Below are 23,690 nucleotides of genomic sequence, written 5' to 3'. Positions count from 1 at the left end.
AGCAAAAATAAAAAACTAAACCTAAATCAAATCAAAACAAACTATGAAACAATTTGGACAATCATAAGCGGCTACGCATACGTTTTCAATTCTCTAATTCCCCAAATTTACTTGGAGATATGCTTATATAGTGACTTCTTCAAGTCTCCATATTTGGAAAGAAATCAAAGGGAATAAGGACTTTCTTTAAATAAATCTATGCGTAATTATTAGGTGAAATACTATAAAAATAATTAAGTAATAATTTGAGGAAAATAGTAAATGACAATTTTGTCTATTGTGGTGTCGTTTAATGAAGGGCAAAAAGTTCAATCAACATTTCGCTAAGGGGTCTTCGTGCTTTTAATATATATATATAATATATATATATATGTATGTATATATTAAAAATGTAATTTTGTTAAATTTCAATTAATTTTAAAATATGTAAATCCTGTTGTAAAATATTAATCAATGCCTGACCTGAGGCCCTGAAATAGTAGTATACAAACTTTGACTCTAGTAAACAGAATAACCTTTTTTTCTCCTCCAATTAGGGACAAGAGGAAGCATTCGGAAGAGGGGTGGACCCGTAAATTTGCTCCCGCTCGGACGCGCAATGCCGCTTGCCCGCTGACCGACTATTTGCCCTGAGTATCGCTTACTTATCTCCTACTGTTTGATTTGTTTCGAAATCAATTCTACAAATTTTCAAATTCAAGTCACTGTTACCCGTTTTATCCGATTAAGTTCTTGCTCGTATATCGAATTAGCCTGCCATATATACAAACAAACATGGCATCATTAGGTACCATGAACAAGATCGAGAGAGCACACCAGATGTACAGAGAAGGCAAATACGCGGAAGCCCTGGGTTTTTATACAGACGCGCTTTCTTTGGCCAAGACCAAGTCCCAAAAGATCGCTCTCCACAGCAATCGCGCTGCTTGTTTCCTCAAACTTCACGATTTCAAAAAGGTCAGATCTTTCATCGATAATTACAAAGCAGAAATATGTTGAATTCGATATTAAAAACTTGAAACCTCAAATGGTAACTTCTTGCTGGTATGGTTCGTGATAGTAAATGGTTGCTCTTTTGGGAAATTGCTTGAAGATTAGCCTTTTACTGAATTCAGCATGACTATAAAGTTTTTCCTTTTCAGTAATAACTTAGTGCAAATGAAGCAAAAAAGGATTTTCTCTTTTAAGTTAATGTTGACCCTACTTGTAGGGCTTTAAGTTCCAAATCAGTAAATCATCCTTTTCAATTTAGTGTTTATATCAAACCAATGATAGCATGACACGTCTCTTCTGTATACTCTTTTATCACTTAATTATGATTAATTAATGTGCATCACCTCTTTATTACTTAATCATGGTAAAGTACATTAGTTTGGTGTAAACACCGTGTGGGTGTAAGTTTTTACCCTGGCTGTGTACGTAAATTGTAGCTGTGGACTTTTGTCTATCCATTGTGTTCTTGATACCAGAATACTGCCAAAAGTTTCTGAATACGTAGTTTATTAATTACGAAACGTATTGGTTTTCCTATTAGAAATATCCAAGTAAGCTTGGACGTTTTCTTTTTATTTTAGGTTTTCCCTATATAAGAATGTAATACCATACTGAAATATCAAGGATATAAGTTAGCTGAAGAAGAGAAGATCGGTCAGTCTCCCTTTTGGTAAACTGTTAAACTGATGATGGTACTAACAATGAGGGCCAGTATTCCAACAGCGTTGAACATGTTTTCTACCAGATATATATGGCCTGCTTTCTGTGCAATATTTTTGTTGAAAAGTTGAGCACTGTTTCTGTAGTTTGTGTTGTTGAAGTATACTCTATTTTCTGCTTGGTGCTATTAGAAAGATAAAATAGGGAGGATTAGCATTATCTCTCTTCAGTGCTTGTTTTAATCCTATTGTTGGGTGTTGCCTTGTGCTGCAGGCAGCGGATGAATGTACGTTGGTGCTTGAACTAGATCAAAAACACACAGGTGCGCTGATGTTGCGCGCTCAAACCTTAGTCACCCTCAAGGAGTACCATTCAGCACTTTTCGATGTCAATAGGCTGATTGAATTGAATCCATCATCAGAAATGTATCAAAATCTTCATGCCCGTTTGAAGACACAACTGGTAGTCATTTTGCTTTTTTGTTGCGTTTCCTTTTTATATTTGTTTTAACTTTTTTACCAGCTCCCATCTATCTCTCTGCATACGGCTTAACTGTATATTAGCCCGTGTGTTTTCAACAATATATTTGTTTGTTTTCATTTACTTTAACAAAATGTCATAATTAAAGCATTCGTCCTTGCTATCTTTGGGGTAATCAACCACTAAATTAAGACAGAGTTGGGGCATAAGTTAGTCAAGCAAATGAATGGACTATCATTATATCCTGGTTTTCATACAGCTATTCGTAAATTGAGTCACCATAGAGTCTAGTTTAAGTGCTCATATAGAGTAATGGTTTCATGATTCTTTGTTCCGGGCCAAAAGAGTTCAAGGTATACAAGATTGTTTTCCTTGCCATCTGTCCCTTTTTACAGATTGTAATTTGAGACGTTTCTTCTTTCGTTCAAGGAAAGTCACTTGCTCCAATACCTGAAGCTGAAGTAGAGCTTGAAGAAGATGAGAATGAAGATGAGGAAGAACAATGTACTATTAAAGAAACCAATGAAGGTGATTTAAGGAAAGACGACAGAGATGTCATGGAAGCAACCACAGGAGAAGCTGAGTCTGGAACTGTCGAACTGACAACTGAAGTTGGTGATGTTGAGACAGCTGAAAAATCATCTGAACAACAGTCCACTAGCTGGGAAGCAATCCCACAGCCAAAGGGACATTCACGGCTGGACTACTCTAGATGGGACAGGGTGGAAGATGAGTCTAGTGAAGATGACGATGATGACGATGACGACGAGGAGGATTCTCAGCCACAATTTAGATTCCGTGTCAAGACTATTGGTGTGCGAGCTGTTAAGTAAAATGAAAAAATATTTAATGCAAGTTGCATAAATTGGGCGACAGCATTCTTTATTGTTTCATACGAAGAGAGCTGAAAGTCTATTCGGATTAGGATGATGGTAACTTGTTTCATTCAGCATCATGTGTGGAAGTCTCTGGTAGGCTCTATTCCTCGAGCCACTAATTGAAAGCTCCAGGTCATGTTGATAGTTGCTTTTTCTGTGAGCACAGAAACAATGTACGTCTTATATGAGGTGATTGAGCAACAGAATGAGGTAATCGCTGGCCAGAGTGAGATTCGTGTTTTCTGGCAGTGTTACTTCGACTCTATAGTGCTATTTTGATTGGTTACCTATGTCTGAAGACTGGTGTCCATGCTGCTGGCTGTACAGTCTCCTTTGGCGGCGCGAATGTAGATTTACATCTTTGGATGCATGATTCTGCTGAATGAATGAATTGTAAGATCGTCATAATGCTCTCTTTCCTATTTCATGGCTACCGATAGATCAAAGGTCAGCAATAGGAAGAGGAACATACCTTTTCTTTTATTTTTTATTTCTTGGGGGTTATGTTGTATCTTTTTATTTGTATTGTTAATGAATCATGAATGATAATGTTCCCGTTAAATTTACTAATAATATCTGCAGACAGCTTTGGGTAATAAGCTCTCTCCATTTTAGCTCTTTAGTTCAGAGTATACTCGTCAAGAATTAGGGTGTAAGATTGACGGTAGTCATTAGTCTCTTAGTCTTATCAGTAGTACTAGTACTATATTTGTATTTTTTTCTTATTCCTGGTTCTTTATATTACATGTTGTGCCATTTGTTCCTACTATATTGTTGTTGCTACTATTTGTTACTTTATTTTCACTGTTCCTTGAGCCGAGGGTCTATCGGAAACAACCTCTTTACCTCTGCGTACACACTACCCTCCCAGACCCCAACACTGGATTTTTTGTTGTTGTTGTTGTTGTTGTTGTTGTTATTGTATTTCAGAGTATACCTGAAATTGAAACACCGACCATTCTCCTTCACCCAGGAATCTACTCTTTTAGCCTTTTTCTGCGATATAGATGGATCGAAGAGTTAAATTCTAAGCGCATCATGCCATATTTTAGATGAATGGACTTTGTTACCCTTCTCTAGAAAGCTATAAATAGATTGACTAAGACTAACAATACTGACAAAGAGAAGAAAAAGAAATCAAGTTGAAGTGGCAGCATGGGTTGAGTTACACGGATTCTACTGTTTTTGACAAAATCTAAATGCAAGTCTTACGGAGTATGTGCTAAGTTTGTGATTTGATTGAATTTTCTCTCACAATTGATTCAATTTTATCTCTAATTCAATTCAAATTATGTAAATGAAACTAATTGTAGATTTGAAGATTGGGGTTAGGCTAGAGCTACACGAGTTATTATTGCTCTCTCTATTTCGTTTTATGTGATATTTTTTTTATCTGTTTCAAATAAAATAACATTTACTTAAAAATAGTTTAGTATGAGAAAAAGAGAAAATCTCACTTTATACCCATTAGTTCCAAACTATTTACCCTTTAATGCCCAGGCCCAAACTATTAACTACTCCTACCCATGTGCCCCAAACTATTTACCCGTCTTTATTATGTTCCTCTTCTTCTTCTTCCTCATTTTACCTTCCTCCAATTTTTAAAGTTTACAACTGTATTTGTTTTTGCTTCGGCAGTCACTCTTCTAGGTATATTGACGAAGTCTTAGATACCAAGAAAAATAAGAACTCACAAGAAGAAAAAAGCTGAGCAAGAAACAATATTTTTTGGAAGCTTCCATAAAACTAATACTATTTTGCTAACCACTTTTAAGCCATTTTTCTTAATCTAACGCGGTGACGTTTTAAAACTTACACATTTCCTCATAGGAAGAACAGATCAATTTTCGAAACTCCATATGAATGAGTTCAAAATGCCAGATCTGATTTTTTATAGTGTTTTACTGTTGAAATTCGTTAGTTATTGTTCTTTGATGTGTAGATTGTACCTTTGATGCTGGTTTTTGGAGATTTATTGTACATAAATTTAAATCCACCATTGAAGGACCTTGAAGCTTGAAACTCATAACTTGGTTTGTTTGAGTTTTTAATTATTTTGATCCGATCCTGTATGGGTTTGTTTGGAAAGTTGATTGGAGGTTGTAGCTAAAGTTTTAGTCAATTTGGTGGAGATTTTGTAGTATATTTTAGAAATTTGGGTTGAAATATAGTTGAACCAGAGAAGAAGACGAATTTGTATTGTATACCCAAATAGTATACAAATATACCATTTTAGTATACAATTCATTCCAACTATATACCCTATTAGTATAACTATATATTATATTGGTATCATATGCTAGTTGAATTATTTTTTGATTGTATTAGCTGCATTTAATTGGTACAATATTTGATTTTCTTTTAATAATAGTAATATAGTACAATATCTTGAAATACCTTATTATATTAATATGTGGTACACTATTTTTTTTTTATTTTTCTCATTATGCATGTGTGTTATGTAATAGTAGTATAGTCATATAGTTGTCGGGAATTAACTAGTAAAACTGTATACCATGTTGGTATAGTTATATGCCATATTGGTATCATATGGTAATTTGAACATTGTTTTGGTTGTTTTAGCTGCATTTTAAGTGAATTGTATTATGAAATTATTTATATGAACATGAGTTGCAATGCTGGAATTTTTGTGTGCCGATGGACATAAATTATGTGTATTATGTAATAGTTTTTATAGTTATAGGCAATTGTTGGAACGACCACATACAACTATATGCCCTCTTAGTATACGAAATGAGCAAGTTGTTTTGCGAATATTTAGCTTGCAATACGAGCATGTAATTTTCTCATACTTTTATTGCGTCCTTTAATGTTTTGGTACAGTAGTATAGTCGCAGATAGTTGTAGCAATATTCTAGAGAAATCATATGCTCTGTTGGTATACATATATACCATATTGGTATCACATGGTACTAGAAGTCTTTTTTGCTACTTATACTTTTGTTGCATTTTTTAATATTTTATTATCATTTTTATTCTAACTAGTATATATGGAGATTTGGTTGCCGTAGATTGTGTTTTCTTGCTCTATAACTGATTGTGTTACTGCTAATGGTAGAGTGTGTACTGATATTTATAGGGAAGGAGATCAAGATTTGAATGCAATCATGTGTTGATTCTTAGAATCTGATTATGTAATTTATAGTGCTTAGCAGCAGTCAATGTGATATTCAGTGAATTAGATCAAGTGACAACTGATATTATTTCAGTTTAATAATTAAATTTAAAAAATGAGAAAGAAAAAATAAAATAAAAGGTATATTGTACTAGTTATATTAAAAAAGGTGAACAAATATTTACTATATCAATTATTTTTTCTTATTGTATAAAAAAAGAATGATAAAAAATAGTGAAAACGGTAAAGAAAATTAGATTATGAAGAGAAAAAGAATATAAAAAAAAAGTTAAATAAAATTAGAAAAGGAAAAAAGAAAAAATAAGAAGAAAACGAGAAAAAAGAAAAGGAGAAAAGAAAAAAAAGAAAAAAAGAAGAAAAGAAGCATAGAAATAAAAAAGAATTGGAGGATAAAGAAAAAGTTTCCCACAAAAACTACTATGGGTAAAAAATATAATTAGTTTATGAGTAGAAAAACAAATGAATAGACAAGGATAAATAGTTTTGTTTTTGTAGGTAACTGTGTCATTCTCCCTAACAAAGGCATGCTCTGAAAAGGTCTTTCAGCTCCAGTCTGGGGCCTGGGCCCAACACGGACCCAAAGAGAAAAGGACCCCCCAACTTTGGAGGGAAATCCAATAAAATTTCAAACCCAGGCCTTTTAGAAGCAAAATGAAAACAAAAGTAAAAGAGACAAAAACAAGGAGAGAACATCGTGGAGCAAACGTCGTGTGCATAGCTTACGAATATTTCCTCCATTCCAAACCCTTGGAGAGGATTTCTGTTCAATTTCAGAAATTTAGGGTTTGGAATTCGGAATATGTCGGGGAGTAGCAGCCGGAGTGGCGGGCCGGACTTTCACCTCCCCGATGAAATACTTTCGGTCATTCCGACAGACCCGTATGACCAATTGGATGTAGCTCGGAAGATCACCTCTATGGCAATCGCTTCTCGCGTTACAAATCTGGAGTCTGAGATGGGTAGGCTCCGTCAAAAGCTTCACGACAAGGATCGCGTGATCCTCGACCTCGAAGACAAGGTCTCTCAGCTCGAGCAGGCCTGCCACGCGGCCGAATTGCGATTGAACATCACTCTCCAAGATAATGTATTAAACAAAATCTATTCTTTTATTCCCCTAGCTTTTGCTTTTCATTTCCATTTAACTGGAATTAATATTTTTTGCTATACTTTTCTGGAAATAAAAAAGGTGAAACTTTCCAAAGAGAGGGATTCTCTGGCTTTGACTGCAAAGAAGCTTGGTCGCGATTTAGCAAAGGTTATATTTCTTTTGTTTCTTATTCGATTTCTCCTGGTGAATTCTTCAAGTGTTATCTTATGGTTTTTGTTTATCTGTATTATGCTTTAGAAGAATCCTTTTACTTGATTTAAGCTAAAATTGTTATATTATACTTGCTAACTACAGGGGTGTGTAGCCTAAAGCCATATTTGACGAGGGGCTTAATTTTTTCTTAAATTATTATATTTTTAATTTGAAGTCCATTTTTTTAGTTTTTTAAGATGCAAAGTTAAATAATTTTTTTTTTTATAATTAATTTTTTTTCTAATAATTCTTTCTCAATTGAAGTAACGGCAACATGAGTTGTTAACATTATTCTATAAGTAATATAGGCATTTGGAAAAGAATCAAAACTTTTTATTTGATTGAGTATATCAATTAAACCGTTATCTTCTAATTGTACTATTTTTCTTAACACTTTTAATTCAGAAAATAAATCTAAACCATCAATATCAGATTGATTATTATGCTTTAAGTAACACTCAAGATTAAGGTAGTGTTTTTTCAAATTTTCATCATCTAGTGATCTCAGTTTTTTACGCTAAATAGAAAACAGAAAATATTTTAATATGATTCGAATTGTTCAAATCTATTTTGAAGTGAAAAAATAGTCTTATCTACTATGTATAAATAGCAGTTAACTCTGAAGGACTCTTCGAGAGATTTTGAGATTTCAATATCAGTATTCTCGTCAAATTATTTTTTTCATATATCAAACGTTACTTACGAAGTTCGGTTTGATTTTCATTCAGATGCAATTTCCTTGACAGAAATCATACCGGTTGCAAATTCTTTTACCCCTTAAGCTTTTAAGACCACAAATTTTAAATTGTTTTTCTTTCTTAAACTTCGTAACAAGTCAAACAACCTCATCTAAATTGAAACACAGAAGGTATATAATGGGGCCCCTACAAATGTGGGGCCTAAAGCAGTTGCTTACTTGCTTTAGGGTAGGGCCGCCCCTGGCTAACTACTGCAAGCGACTGTGATAAGTGTTTCCCTAATAAGTCATACATATTACTCTTAATTGGAGCATGTTCGCTCCCTAATTTCTGCTTTGTAATTGCTTTTCTGCTTTATATGCTTTTAGTTCCTTTACAGTCCTTTGCTCCTGGTATTGCGGTAGTGTTCCTATCTTCCCTTTAAGGATTGAATAATGAATGTGGAAATTCCTGGGCACTATTTATCTGTTAATTCCATTGCAGCTGCATAAACTTACTTTTCTTTCTTTCAACAGTTGGAGACCTTTAAGAGGCAATTGGTGCAGTCTTTGAGTGATGATGACTCATCTGTAAGATTACATAATCTTCTAGTTTTTGGACATTTCTTTATATTATTGAGAGGGTAACAAGAATTTTCAATAAGAACTTTTGGGTATAACCATTTTTTATAAGGTAAATAATATTTTAAAATGTTTGGGCATAAAAACGCTCGTATACTAGAAGTAAACCAAAAAGTAGGAATCCTCCAAAAATTATTATGGGTATAATCGTTAAAATTCCTAACAGGAATGAGTGTGATTTCCAATTGATATGTAGACTGTACAAAAACTTGAGGCACAATCTTTTCCTTTTAGAACATCTATTTCCCTTTAAGAATTATCCTCTCTTCTTTATTGACTATGGCGATCCTTTTTCTATCTTGGCAGCAAGCTGAAACTGTTGATATTGGCACTTACGATCAATCTGTTCACAAGTCATATCCTGTAATAGGTAACTTTAGCATTGCCTTTATTAATTTGTCCTTGATTTTGTTTGCTTTTCATGTTCAAGATATTATCTGAGTTGCTTCTTCAAGCTCGGAGACCTGATGTATTGAATTTAATCTTGATAATTCTATTTGCAGAGGAGGTGAATGGCTACACAATGCATCATTCTTTCAGTGGGTCTATGGATGGCAGAGGCAGTTACGATGATGGTATTTGACTCTACGCTTTTTTTACAAGATAATTTTAGAATGTAGCAAAAGCTATCTAATTTCTATTCATATTTTTCTTTTTGTATCCAGCCTCAAAGCAAGCTGTGCAAAGATTTTCCATCCCTTACATAACACCACGGCTTACTCCTACTGACACACCAAAAACAACTTCTGCTAGTGTATCCCCCAGAAGATTTTCTGCTGCTGTATCTCCTCAGAGGACGTCTGGCAGCAGCACTCCAACAAACCCTCAATTTCAAAGCCGAGGTTCAGTGTCATCGTTCTATCCTTCGAGTCAACAGTCCTCAGCAGCTAACTCTCCTCCAAGGGCACGTGCAAAACCAGGTTCGTGAGCTCTGCTAATGTTACTGCTTCAGCTGTGCACTTCTGTCGTCACACATACAAGGGAACTTTTCTTTGCATGAGATGCAGACGTGTGTTGCAACCAATGTTTTTATTACATTCACAAGTTCACTTACATTTAAGAATGATTCTATACACACGTGGCAACATATTCGGCTGCCTTATTATTTGCTAATATCATATTCATTCGAATAAATCATTGTGGTACTGATTAGTGCATGTGTGAATTGTCAGCTCAAACTCCTCGAGTTGATGGGAAGGAGTTCTTCCGTCACGCCAGGTATCTATTTTTCGTTATTAACTTTTGTTCTGTTTGAATTTATTGAGTAAAATCTTTCACCTGATGATCTGCATATTGTTGATTCAGGAGTCGTCTGTCTTATGAGCAGTTCAGTGCATTTCTAGCTAACATAAAGGAATTAAATGCTCAAAAGCAATCTCGCGAGGTGAATAATATAATCTTAGTTATGGTAGAATATCCTGTATTACCTTGTAGTTTTGTTCAATATCTAAATGCTTTTCTGCTTTTCCTTTTTGTCCATTATAATATTCCAGGAAACTTTGAAAAAAGCAGAAGAGATTTTCGGGACAGATAACAAAGATCTCTATCTATCATTCCAAGGGATGCTTAACCGCGGTGTTCGTTGAAAGTACGGAAAATCTGGGGTATATATGATTTCCCATATTATGGTAGCTCAAACTTTAACAGAGGTCTTAGCTTAGTGGCTGTTGTTTTGTGTGTCTAAAGTTGACCGGTGGGCATGTGGAACTCGTGGAGCTGTGCTCTAACTTGAGGTACAGATCGTCAATCATCAACTGAGAAATCTTTCGAGCTTTAAACCTTCTGGAAGTACAAAGAATTCGGATTGTTGTAGATTATGCTAGACTATGAGTCAATGCTCTCAAGTTTGACTTCTCACTAGCTCATGGGTGCATGCTGTAAATTATTCCCGTTTTTGTTTTTCTCCTCCACTTAAGTTTTTTCATTTTAGATTTTTACCATCACGTGTGGTGAGAGGATTGAGTGGTGCCAGCAGATGGTTGAATCAATATTGAGGTGGGTTTCCTTGCGTTGATCCTCTTTCTTTCATTTGCACATGGATAGAAGAAACGTATCTGCAGTATTGACACAACTGAAATCATGCGGTCATTAATATGTAAATTGGAGGGTACTATTGATTTTTAGCATTCAGAACTAGCAGTCAAAACTCTGATGTTGTAGTTGTATCTACTCTACGAATTTAATTCCACACTCTGTTTGGAAGTATGTAATTGAATTGCAGGAATGTATGGTCATATCTTTGAACCTTGTATCGTACATTGGTATTTCTCAAATTTGTGTTTTTCTCTTGTTCGTCGGAATGAATATGACACTCCCCCCCAATTGAAGTTAAAAGATTAATACAATCCCAAGCGCAAGAGCTAGTGAATCTAAATAGTTTTAAGTTCATATGTCCTGGGAATTGAGTATTCCTCGCTGGGATACAACTTATATCAGACCTACTTTGTCAATACCATTTGGATTGTATTGGTGTTGAATGAAAAAGGTAGCATTTGCATGTGGACTGGTAAAGCAGTTGATCACTACTTTTGACAAGATAGTCATGCCTTGATAATAGCGTGCAAAGAATTGGATACATGTACATCAAAGTCTGGACAAATCGACGAACCAAAGGATCTCAGATTCTCAAGATTGCTTAGCTAGGGAAAACAAAAGCTAGTGCTCTGTTAAACAAGAATACTGCTGTACGATATTTGTTGATCGTGTCTCCACCAAAAGAAAGGTGGCACTCTTTTAGGATCGCTGTTAAATCAATGGATTAAACTTTATTAAAGCAGAAAAAAGTGAACCAAAATCTGCAGCTATCTTATACTCTCATTTAACAAGATTTCTTCCTTTTTCTTGTTCAAAGAAAGAAAGGAATAAAAACATGTATTCCATGAACAAGCAGTGAATTTTTCTACGAGATCAATAGTAGCTGTAAAGAGAAAGGCTAGAAGGAACAAGAACTAGTCAAAGAGTCAAATCGAAAGGGATCAAATACTTGTGCTAGATCGAATGGCACTTGTTTGTAGTACATGTATACATGATTAATGAATAGTAAAATGTTTACATCAGAATGGATTTACTTACAAAGCATATATATGGCTAGGCAATTTGGAGCATAAGTACTGGCCCCAACTTCCAACTTGTTCTTGAGAGTGTCTTCTTTTCCAAAGGATAGCAAGCCCTGAAATCCTAGCACCTGATACTTGGCGCTTTTCACTTTTGGTATCGGAATTTTTTACTGCATGCTTTTTGCGGCAAATAGCCTGGTAATGAAAGATAATATTTTTCCTCTCTTGCCGTTTTATTTTGTTTTCTCCTTTTTAGTATTCAGAACAGATTCTTATATCCATTTGATTCTTTCTAAAATTACATACACGTGTTGTTGTTTCCACCTTTAACTATTGAGTATTACACCCTTACATTATGACAATTGTTTCCTTACGCTGGTAATCCACATCTAGTGACTTAAAATTTGGGATCCACTTCGTTTTAGGAGTGTTCATGTGTAGAGTTTTTTTTTTTAAATGTTTCCCAGATTGCCTGGCGGTGTTGTATTAGCAAAAATAAAGTTTGATGATACAACACAAGGGTAGAGAAAGCCCTTCAAAAAAATTGAGGCATAGGCGATTATAAATAGTTCGCCTCCTCACAAAGATTACAAAACTAGCTAACAAAAATATTGGCCTTGTCATATCTGTTCCATATGGAAGGAACCTGATCTTTGTCTAGCAAAAAAGGGCCTTTTGCCTGACTAGGCAGCTGTTGGTTAGAGTAGAAGTAAGCTAGCTGTTGAGTGTTAACTGCCATTTTAGCCAAGCAGTCCGCTAATTGATTGGCCTCTCTATAGCAATGGCTAATCTGGATATTGAAGGTGTTGATAGTCTCTCTGATCTTGTTCATGTGTAGAGTTAGCAAAAAGAGATATACTTAATTATCCTAATTCTGAATCAGCCATGCTTGCATAAGGTTAGATTATATATCTCTTGAAGAGCGGTCCTTTCCTAGACTATGCATGAACGCGGTATGCCTCGTGCACCACACTGCTTTTTAATTTGATAGCACATATATAGACATGCATGACTTAAGTCTAATACCATGCAGTTTAGTTTATGGTTTGGTTAACGTGAACGAATGCTCCTATGTATGTAAAAAGAGGAAATAAACACCAAAGTGAAGATATGCACAGTACTAAATGATATCCAAAATCAAAAGATGGGCATATATAAAAGAACTTTGTGCATGATAGGTATATATTGTACGTTGATAAATCTTGGGCTAGACCCATGTGTTAGATTCTAAGGCTATACAATAGGTCAGATCTTCACTAGTTGGAAGCAAATTAGTGCTAAGCTTTTCAATAGCATCAGAATAGTAACCACATGAGGCCCTCTCTTTTGGTCTTCACCTTTCTGTTGTTTGAGTTGCCACAAGGATTCCTTTTCAAGACTTAAGTAGTAGGAGTATATATTTTTCTGTTCGATCACTTTCATTAACACATTCGCCCTAGCAACCCGCTTGCATTGCTTTGTTTTATCTTCTTTTTTTCTATCTTGACCACTTTTTGCATGCACTATTAACAAATTGATACCTTAATGGAATTTTTATGCAGCTTATATATGTTGCTTAACTCAAACCTTTTAATGTGACGCTTCTAAAATTATACCTACATCCAGGGCAGAGGCGGAGTCAAGATTTGAAGGTTATGGGTTCGGAGTTCTAATCCTTTTAAGTTACTGGGTTCTAAATCAATAATTAGTACATATTCAATGAATTTCATAAAACAAATACAGAGTTTGGACTAAAGCTACTGGGTTCTGCCGAACCCGTAACTCATGGGCTAGCTCCGCCCCTGATCCAGGGGCGGATCAACACTGTCTACTATGGTACATGTGAACCTAGTAGCTTCTGCTAAGATTCAATATATGTGTTAGGAAATCTACATAAACTTCAAAATTTGGATCTATATTAAGAAAAATATACTTGATTGTATAAGTAATAAGAAATTTATGGAGATATATATTAAGAAATCTACAGAAATATTTGTTCAAACCCTGTACATGTGTTAAGACTACATAAATACTTGACTAAGAACCCAATTATTATTATATGCACTATAACTTGAGATTGCTATAGGAACCCATTAACTTTAAATCTTGAATCCCTGTTTGCCTACATGCTTCAAACATCAAGAAAATTTTACTATTTATAAAACACTCTTTCTTTTCCTGTTTTAATTATTTTTCCTTTTAAGTTTGGACATTAAAGTTGACATTTACCCCTCATCTGAAAGCTTATTCACTTTTTTTGTGAAATAAGCAACTGATTTAGAAATGACTCTTATGATTTCCCATGCTATCAACGACACTTCTCCTTTAATTTAAGGCCTTTGTACTGTTCTAATAAAGTTTCCGTTAAGAATTGTGTGTATTTCTTGCGCACTATATGTGCGTTAATAAATAGCATAAAATTGGAGAGAAAATGGAAAATTTCGCAGAGAAGAGAAGAATCTTCTTCTTTTCTCCCTTTGGTAAAAGGCTACCCCACTATGTGCATTAAACTGTAGCAATATATTTTACTTACCTGTAATATTTTGGCCCATAATGGGTAACTATAGTGCTTCAACATTAACTTAATTCTATTTGTAATAATGACTCTTCATAAGTAATACAACGGAGTATTAATATTAGGTATTTCAATTCAAACTATATCACAGAATTAGAACGGAAGAAGTATATTGAACCTCCTCACCATAATTGAACGCATGAATTAGAATCATGGCATGAATATTTTAATTAGAAGCCGTATTAGAAAGCAATTTAAGTGACAATTTGTAGGTTAGTAATTAGACTAGACCAGTAGATTATAGAATGTGAATGAACTTTTTACAAAATTTGTGCGAGGAAGCAAATGAGAAAGTATTTCGCTTTTTGTGGTGAAAGTTTATTTCGCTTTCAAAGACTTAATGTGTATTTCACAACAAATCATAGAATATAAATGGAAAAAAGTTGATTATCATAATTCACAGTACTCAGATGTCAAGCTCAATGGTATATATTATCAGTGTATACGGTCAAAACCGGGCTCGCCCTTTGTATGACTAATCGAGATCGAAATATGTTAGGTCAAGGTTCGATCTCGTGTTATATCGAACCATAGTGTAAAGATAGATCACCGAGCTCGTGACCCAGGGACCGATCAAGATCGAGATCGGCCAAGATCGAGACCAAGCAAAATATAGATCGAACAAGATCGAGGGAAACCTACCGAGCCAAATAACGGAAAGCCGAAATATCCGCAATCGGGCAAGAATCATGGCGGAAATCCCGGCATGTATCAAGAAGAGGCCGATTAATTAGCTAATCATGAGATTTCTTACCTCATATAGAACTGTACCAAGAGTAGGACTCCCCTACTATATAAAGGGGGTCTGATTATTTGTAAAAAACATGATTGTTACGCAATACAAAGCAATATACTGTCATTTTCTAGCTTTCATTATCTTGTTACTCTGTTCATAAGTCAGTTGAAACATCTTTTGGTTCAAGGGTGACTGAATTCGAGTGCCTAGGCTGTTCAATTTGTGTGGTTTGCATTTATTCATTCATCGTTAATTTCAATATTAATATATTCTTCTTAATTTGTACTAAGTGAAATTACGTATCCTTAAAATCGCGAATAAATTCAATTGTTATCCGGTTTTAGGGTAAACAATCAGCAACAAACAAAATAAAACTGGAAATGGGGAAAAAAGGAAAAGGTAAGAGACAAGAAACATATAGAGAATACAGCTAGAGCAAGTTGCGTAAAAGCTTTAGTAGCTATAAATAGTTAAGGGCACAAAATCCATATCGACAAACCAAGCCAAAATTGACTGACATTCACTAAATAAAAGGCTTATTATTAGCATACCAAATTTCTTGAATGGCTTTCACTCCTCAATACTATGGCCACTTCTTTTCCAATGAATTCAACTCTTCTTTCCCTGCAGGCGAAGGCGTTAGCGCCTTACAAATATGCAATACCCAAGTAACCCCCTCATCAGTACTTTATGATAATAATATTGAGGCGCAGTTACTCAATATTAATTCACTGCCTGATCATTATGTCCCTCCATCAATTTCAAATTCATTGATGATGCCATGGTTCCCTGAACGACTTGGCGTAGTTTCAGACATGACCGTGCCGGCTCTACTACCGGCGCCGGCCTCCTCTTCCGATACGTTTTCCAGCGAGTATTCTTTGAATAATACTACTCATCACGTTTATGTAGCCGACCAGCATGAGGCTTGTGAATCTTGCTGGGACGAAACTACTGGTTTGGATCATCACTCCAGCTTCTGGTCCCGTTGTCCTGTCGCTACCTCCAATAATTGGGTACATTTCCGGACGTCATCGTTTGCTTCCTGTATTTTATTTTGTTGTCAACTCATCATCCAAAAACTTAAAGCTAAAGAGCATATTTTTATTATGTTTTCAAAACCTAGGCTTGATTTTTTAATGAGACAACATACGTGAATTTATTTAATTGAATGCAGAGGCGGAGCCAGGATTTCAAGCTTATGGGTTCAGGATTCTAATCGTTTTAAGTTACTGGGTTCTAACTTAATAATTTGTACATGTTCAATGAAATTTTTAAGACAAATGCAGGGTTCGAACCAAAACTACAGGGCACTATAGCTCCGCCTCTGATTGAATGGCAGTGAGACTCGAAATCAAGATTCTCACTCTGTACGAAAACCTGCATGTTAAATTGTGTGAATGCGACCGCCAACTCATTTAAAAGTTTAAGCTATTAAAGCAAGCATAACTTTATCTACTTGATCATATGCCTTGAACATATTTCTCATAGATCACACACAAATTACCTAGCTAGTCTAATATTTTGTGCATGGAAAGTTAACAAAACAAAGAAAATACTTTAAATTTCAGCTGAGAGAATCAGACAGATTTGTAAATTGTTGTTGTCAGGGGCCTCAAAGGGAGACAAGCCCAAAAGCCAAAGAAACGCCAGCAATGAAGATCGGAAGGTATTCAGAAGAGGAGAGGAAGGACAGAATTCTTCGATATCTTAAGAAAAGAAATCAAAGGAACTTCAACAAAACTATTAAGGTTTCTACATCTCTTTCTTTTTATATATGCATGTGTTAATTAATCAGGTGTTTATATAAAGTTTTACATATGATTAGTTCAATCTACTGCTACTTTTTCTGAACATTAATTACGTTAAATCCGGGCATGCAGTATGCTTGTCGCAAAACCCTAGCCGATAAACGTGTTCGAGTTCGTGGAAGATTTGCTAAGAATAATGAAGTATGCGATGATGAGAAAGGGATTAATGATAATTGCCCTGGAGCCAAGGATATACGCTATGATAATCCGTTCCAGGTTAGTTTAAATTTATGCGTTTTTGATTTATGTGAGTCATTTTCTTTATTAGTCTGTTCTAAAAAAAATAACACATTTTGAAACAATTTAACTAAACTTTTTATTTTACCAATTTTATAGCCATACAAATCGAAAGTTACATAAAATTAAAGTTGTTACCCTTTAAGCTTTACCGTAAGTATTAAAAGCGTTTTTTAAACTAAGTGTCCAGTCAAACTATGTCACATAAATTGAAACATAGAGAGTATTTACTTAACGATCGATCTTTGTCTTCTCTGCCTAAATGTTTTTTACGAGTCTCATGATTCGTTTCTGTTTATTGTATTTGCAGATGAAACATCCTGATCAGTATGAAGAGAATTGGTTAGAAGAGGCTATCACAAATCTTATGTATATACCTTATATAGGTAGCTCCTATGATCATGGAGGAATGTCAGTCGAACGTTTCATGAGCTGATGTTCAGCCATTTGTTTATTAAGTAACTAAAATAGTTTATGTATTATTATTTACGAGAAGTATCGTTTCCATCTAGATAGTTAAGGTCCACTTCTTTATTATAAGCAGTTCCTTCCCCTCAAAAAGAATGATGGCACAAAACATACTACTAGTCTCTCTTTTTGACGTAGTGAAAATACTGTACCAACTGGCTACACTTCTCACTTGGAAATTCGATCTTAGAAATAAAAATTAAATTTCATGGTCTTTATAATGTTCACTCTCTATAAAGGGTCTCTAATAATTAGTGAGTACATTTACTTGATATATGTGCTAATGGGATGCAGTAGGTATTAAATGGAATAGTCTAGATGTACGTAAACAAGTCCAAACACCATTGTTAGGAGAAAAATATTAAACAATAGAACTAAGCTCGTCATTAGCTCTACACGAATTAAGCTCGTCATTAACATCGGAAATCTGTGAAGATACCCTAATTAAGCAGCACTAAAAGGTTGCTGACTTTATATTATATATACTCCAGTTATATGCCTAATGCGTCCATGTGATCCAAATAGTAAAATATAATAAAATGTACTAAGGAAAAAGAAAAGCTTATATAGAATCTAATTAGAAGTTTCAGGCTTTGATTACCTTAAAGAATCAAAACTTTTTTTCAACGTTAGCATCAATGCTCTTATCCAGCGATTATTGGCAGTCATTGATGTCTTGTAGTTACTTTTGTAAGGTACCGTTATAGCATCTTTTGGTACTTACCAAGAAAGACCATCATCATTATAACGTTGAAGGGAATTTTATACTCTAGCTTGCTTTCTTTGAAAAAGATGGACAGGCTTGATAAAGAGAAGAAAAGAATAAGGGAAGAGAAAACTTGGACAATAAGGAATAATTTTAATTTCTTTGGACAGATTAAGTACAAATAATATGAATATATATCTAAGAGCTGATATGGTGTTTTGTTCTTTATTCTTCTGGACTAGAATTTAGATTAGGAAGCATTTTTATCAGATGACCGTGCATGCGACAAAGAACAAGTTGTTTATTTTAATTCCGTTCTTCAAGTATTCAATATATTTATTCCTCAAATCTCAGGTTAAGCTTGTAGAGTTTATCTCGGCATGACCTTCCTCGAGCACAGATCTCGAGAGTTGAACGCAGTCCCCGAGCTGATCTCATTTTCCTCGACTGATTACCCCATATTTGCAAGTGCATCGGCCTCACTGTTTTGTTCTGGAGGTACATGTTGTAAAGTCCATTCCTTGAAACAGTGCAAAGTTACCTGCAGCTTGTCCAAATACCTTTGCATTTTATCCTCTCGAACTTCGAAGGTTTTGTTTACTTGGTTCACTACCAGTAAAGAGTCACACTTGGCTTCAATGACTTCTGCTCCCAAGCTTTTAGCTAGCTCGAGACCTGCAATCATGTCCTCGTACACGGCCTCATTGTTAGACAACCTAGAAGTTTTGATAGACTGCCTAATAGTGCTATCTGTGGGCGGATTAAAAACGATGCCTAGCCCGGACCCCTTCACATTCGAAGCACCGTCTGTGAAAAGGGTCCATACCCCCGATGATGTGCCTGATTTTAACAAGAGTTCTTTTTCAACTTCGGGTACGAGGGTTGGCGTGAAATCGGCCACGAAGTCCGCCAAAATTTGAGATTTGATGGCTGTCGGGGTTGATACTTGATATCGTACCCACTGAGTTCAACGACCCATTTGGCCAATCGGACCGATAGTTCAGGCTTGTGCAAAATATTACGAAGTGGGTAAGTGGTTAACACGCATATGGGGTGACACTGAAAGTATGATTTTAACTTTCTAGAGGCGCTTATTAGTGTAAGTGCCAATTTCTCTAAGTGTGGATATCTAGTTTCTGCTTCTCCTAAGGTTCGACTTACATAATAAACGGAAAATTGCGTACCTTGCTCTTCTCGAACTAGGACACCACTTACCGCGATTTCCGATACTGCCAAGTACAAGTAAAGTTTCTCATCTGCCTTTGGAGTGTAAAGTAATGGTGGGCTCGATAGGTATCTCTTTAATTCCTCTAATGCACGTTGGCATTCCGGAGTCCAGGTTTTCTCGTTCTTCTTTATGAGTAGAGAGAAAAATCTGTGGCTTCGATCCGATGACCTCGAGATGAATCGGCCTAAAGCAGCTATCGGTCCAGTCAGCCTCTGCACGGCTTTTGCATTGTCCACGACGGTGATGCCTTCGATGGCCTTGATTTTATCGGGGTTGATCTCGATCCCCCGATTCGACACCATGAAGCCCAGGAATTTTTCCCAAACCGACCCCGAAAGCACATTTCTCAGGGTTGAGCTTCATGTTATATTTACTTAAAATCTCGAATGTTTCCTGCAAATGAGCCAAATGGTCCCTGCGCGCAGGGACTTAACTAGCATGTCATCGATATAAACTTCCTTTGACTTACCTATTTGTCCTTCGATGGTAAGTAGCTACTGCATTTTTTAGCCCGAAGGGCATTACATTATAACAATATATTCCATACTTGGTGATAAAGGAAGTCTTTTCTTGGTCTTCTAGGTTCATATGAATTTGATTGTACCCGGAATAGGCATCGAGAAAGGTAAGGATCTCATGGCCAGCCGTGGCGTCGATCATGCGATTGATGTTAGGCAGTGGAAAAGAATCTTTGGGCCATGTCTTGTTTAAATCTGTATAATCTACATATTTTGTTGCCTTTTTTAGGGACTACGACTACATTGGATAACCATTCGGGATATTTTACCTCCCGAATGGACCCTATTTTGAGAAGTTTAGTTACCTCGTCCTTTATCAATGCGTGTTTTACCTCGGAATGGGGTCTTCTATTTTGCTTCACCGGTTTGAATATGTGGTCAAGGCTTAGCCGATGCGTCGTTATCTCCGGTGGGATCCCTGTCATGTCTAAATGGGATCAAGCAAAACAATATATGTTATCAATAAGAAATTGAATAAGCTTTTTCCTGAGTTCGGAGGTTAATCCCGTTCGCAGGTATACCTTTCGCTCGGGCAGGTACTCGATCAATACAACCTGTTCGAGCTCTTCGACCGTTGATTTAGTGGCGTCAGAATCTTCGGGAACAATAAAAGTTCGAGGGGTTAGAAAATCCTCCTCCTCTTCTTCTGTCTCCTGCTTCCCCGATTCGGTCAAGACTGGTGGCTGTGATTGCTATTTAGCTTCCTGTTTATCTTTGATGCTCGATGTTTCCGAGGTTGATAACGTCGATATCAGCGTTACCTCATCAATCGCAAACATTTGCTTTGTAGCATGCTGCTCCCCATATACTATTTTTACACTGTCCGACGTCGGGAATTTCATCATTTGGTGGAAAGTCGAAGGGACTGCCCTCATATTGTGGATCCAAGGCCTTCCGAGTAGGGCATTGTACCTCATGTCGCCCTCGATCACGTGGAACTTGTCATCTTGAATGGTTCCGGCCACGTTCACCGGTAGAATAATCTCCCCTTTAGTTGTTTCACTGGCCATATTGAAGCCGTTTAAGACCCGAGCTGCGGGCACGATTTGATCTTTTAGGCCGAGCTGCTCCACGACCCTCGATCAGATGATATTCGCCGAGCTACCTGGATCCACTAAAACACGCTTAACTTGAACTTTATTTAATAAGATAGAAATTACCAGAGCGTCGTTGTGGGGCTGAGAAATGCCTTCTTCTTCTTCGTCGTTGAATGATAAGGAGCCTTCAGACATATAATCTCGGGTTCGTTTTTCCCTAGTGATTTATACCTTAGTGCGTTCGAATATGGGTCCCTGTGGAATGTCGACCCCACCGACGATCACGTGAATGACATGTTGGGGTTCCTCTTGTTCATTTTTCCTGTTGGCGTCCCTTTCTCTGAAATGGTTCTTGGCCCGATCGCTGAGGAACTCTCCAAGATGGCCCTCATTGAATAGACGGGCTACCTCCTCCCTTAATTGCTTGCAATCTTCGGTCCTGTGACCATGCGTGCCATGATACTTGTACATCAAATTTGGGTTTCTTTGAGAAGGATCGGTCTGTATGGGTCTGGGCCACCTAGTATCTTTGATTCTTCCAATTGCCATTACAATGCCCGATGCATCGATGCTAAAGTTATATTCCAATAACCGAGGTGCCTCCGTGGGATTGGCATACTTATCAAAACCACTTTTGCTCATAAGTCCCCGAGAATTTTGTCCTCGATCAGTTCTTCGATCATTCCGGGCGGAATTGCGTCTTGAACCATTATTCCTTCGATCTGCGGCATATGGTTGATATCGTTCTCTGTTTGACCTTGGCTCCCTATCGACGTCCCTCTGGGTTTTAACTGCCGACCTGTTTGGATGTACTGATCTGGAAGGGGCTCCCAATTGGTCGTCCTCGACCCTGATCTTTGATTGATATTGATTGTGCATATCTGCCCAAGTTACAGCTGGATACTCGATCAAATTTTATTTCAACTGACGTGATGCTGTCGTACTCCGCTCGTTCAACCCTTGGGTGAAAGCTTCAACTGCCCAATCATTTGTGACCGGTGGCAACTCCATGCTTTCCATTTGAAACCGGGATACGAACTCCCTCAGCATTTTGTTATCCCTTTATCTTACCTTGAAAAGGTTCGATTTTCTTGTTGCGACCTTTATGGCCCCGACGTGTGCCTTTACGATAGAATCTGCTAACATGGCAAATGAGTCGATGGAATTTGGTGGCAGGTTGTGATACCAAATCATTGCTCCCTTCGAAAGGGTCTCTCCGAACTTTTTCAATAGCATAGATTCGATTTCATCATCTTCTAAATCATTACCCTTGATAGCGCATGTATATGAAGTAACATGCTCGTTGGGATCAGTGGTCCCATTATATTTGGGTATGTCTGGCATACGAAACTTCTTTGGAATAGGCTTCAGAGCCGCACTAGGAGGAAACGCGTTTTGTACAAACTTCTTCGAATCCATCCCTTTCAAGATTGGCGGTGCCCCTTGTATCTGATTAACTCGAGAGTTGTATGTCTCCACTTTTTCATCATTAGCTTCGATTTTCATCTCTCCTGACTCGATTCTCTTAGTGAGCTCCTCGAGGATTTTCATTATTGCAGGATCGGTCCCCGATCCGTTACCATTTGACCTTCTGGCACTGGCTCGGTACAACGAGTGATTTCTGGCTCAACCCCACTCGGAGTTCTATGTTGATTTTATAGCTGAGCAATAGCGGCTTGTTGAGCCTGTAGCATCTCGAATATCACCGGGAGACTAACTCCTCCGTCTCCTCTTCCCTATGTACCTTGACCACCAGATCGGCCTTCCCTGTGTACGCTCCCTTCGGGGTCCGCCCCTAGGTCCGTATTTAGAGCAATGTGCGAACTGACATCTGTCGCGCCCCCTTTTTCCTCGCGGAGTCCGCGTTTCGACATTCATGGGGGAATAACTCGTTTCCTTTTGGGAATTGGGTATTTGAAGAGTCGCCACCTAACGGATTAAGGTGCGTTAGGGCACCTAGAGCAATTAACTCAAGTAACTAGTTTGCATTACCAGAGATTAGGGTAAGGGCTCGAAATAACCTTGAGGGGAAGGTGTTAGGCACCCCTCGCGGCCCTCAACGGTGGGTCCCGACCGAACTTAAACTATGTGAATTAGTCAATTAACAAGTAAGCAGTGTTAGCACATATTTGCAAATAAAGGTAGTTTTCACAGTCTAAATACATATATGATCAAAGAAGCTGAGATGGTCCAATTCACACTTGTGAAAGAAGTTTAGATAATTTAAACACATATAGGAATTGGGAAAGGGAAGTCCTAAGTTGATTAGCCTACAGGATCAATCTGTGCAATGCCCGATAATCCTCCTCAACTAGAGGGGCTACACGTGACATTAGCGCGCAGGTCATCATATCCCTTTACTACCCATTACCCCCTCCCTTAATGGTTATATAAGCGAGTTTGATTAACGACCTCTAAGCGTGATGTTACCCGTTCCTTCCTTGTGGCCCCGAGGAATTTAGGACCTCTAGACTTGGGCAGTTTTAGACAATCCTAAGGTGTTAAAAAGGAAAAAGTCTAGGTGACAACAAATAACACATAGGACTGTCAATT

General features: G+C 36.9%; 3 protein-coding genes across 4 annotated transcripts; all 3 read left to right on the top strand.

Annotated features, from left to right (window-relative positions):
• On the top strand, window positions 501-3,620 carry LOC109234142 (protein unc-45 homolog A). The gene is made up of 3 exons (XM_019400006.1): window positions 501-957; window positions 1,927-2,115; window positions 2,568-3,620. Exons 1-3 carry the CDS (start codon window positions 775-777, stop codon window positions 2,964-2,966), a joined length of 771 nt encoding a protein of 256 aa, XP_019255551.1. The 5' UTR covers window positions 501-774; the 3' UTR covers window positions 2,967-3,620.
• Window positions 6,814-11,078, top strand: LOC109234141 (uncharacterized protein At4g15545-like). 2 transcript variants are annotated; one of them, XM_019400004.1, is made up of 10 exons: window positions 6,814-7,252; window positions 7,355-7,423; window positions 8,682-8,735; window positions 9,093-9,156; window positions 9,290-9,361; window positions 9,452-9,706; window positions 9,959-10,004; window positions 10,092-10,170; window positions 10,280-10,374; window positions 10,473-11,078. In XM_019400004.1, the coding sequence occupies exons 1-9, from the start codon at window positions 6,968-6,970 to the stop codon at window positions 10,370-10,372; spliced, it is 1,017 nt and encodes a 338-aa protein (XP_019255549.1). In that variant the 5' UTR covers window positions 6,814-6,967; the 3' UTR covers window positions 10,373-10,374; window positions 10,473-11,078. The 2 variants fall into 2 exon arrangements, with proteins under 2 accessions (XP_019255549.1, XP_019255548.1); XM_019400003.1 differs by having other exon boundaries at window positions 10,280-11,078.
• LOC109234978 lies at window positions 15,647-17,825 on the top strand. Its single transcript, XM_019401007.1, has 4 exons — window positions 15,647-16,148; window positions 16,743-16,883; window positions 17,016-17,159; window positions 17,491-17,825. Exons 1-4 carry the CDS (start codon window positions 15,696-15,698, stop codon window positions 17,614-17,616), a joined length of 864 nt encoding a protein of 287 aa, XP_019256552.1. The 5' UTR covers window positions 15,647-15,695; the 3' UTR covers window positions 17,617-17,825.

Source organism: Nicotiana attenuata, chromosome 11 (assembly GCF_001879085.1).
Source record: "Nicotiana attenuata strain UT chromosome 11, NIATTr2, whole genome shotgun sequence".
NCBI classification, from domain to species: domain Eukaryota; kingdom Viridiplantae; phylum Streptophyta; class Magnoliopsida; order Solanales; family Solanaceae; genus Nicotiana; species Nicotiana attenuata.
Note: the sequence above shows the minus strand (reverse complement) of the source record. Positions and strands in the feature narration are given on the sequence as shown.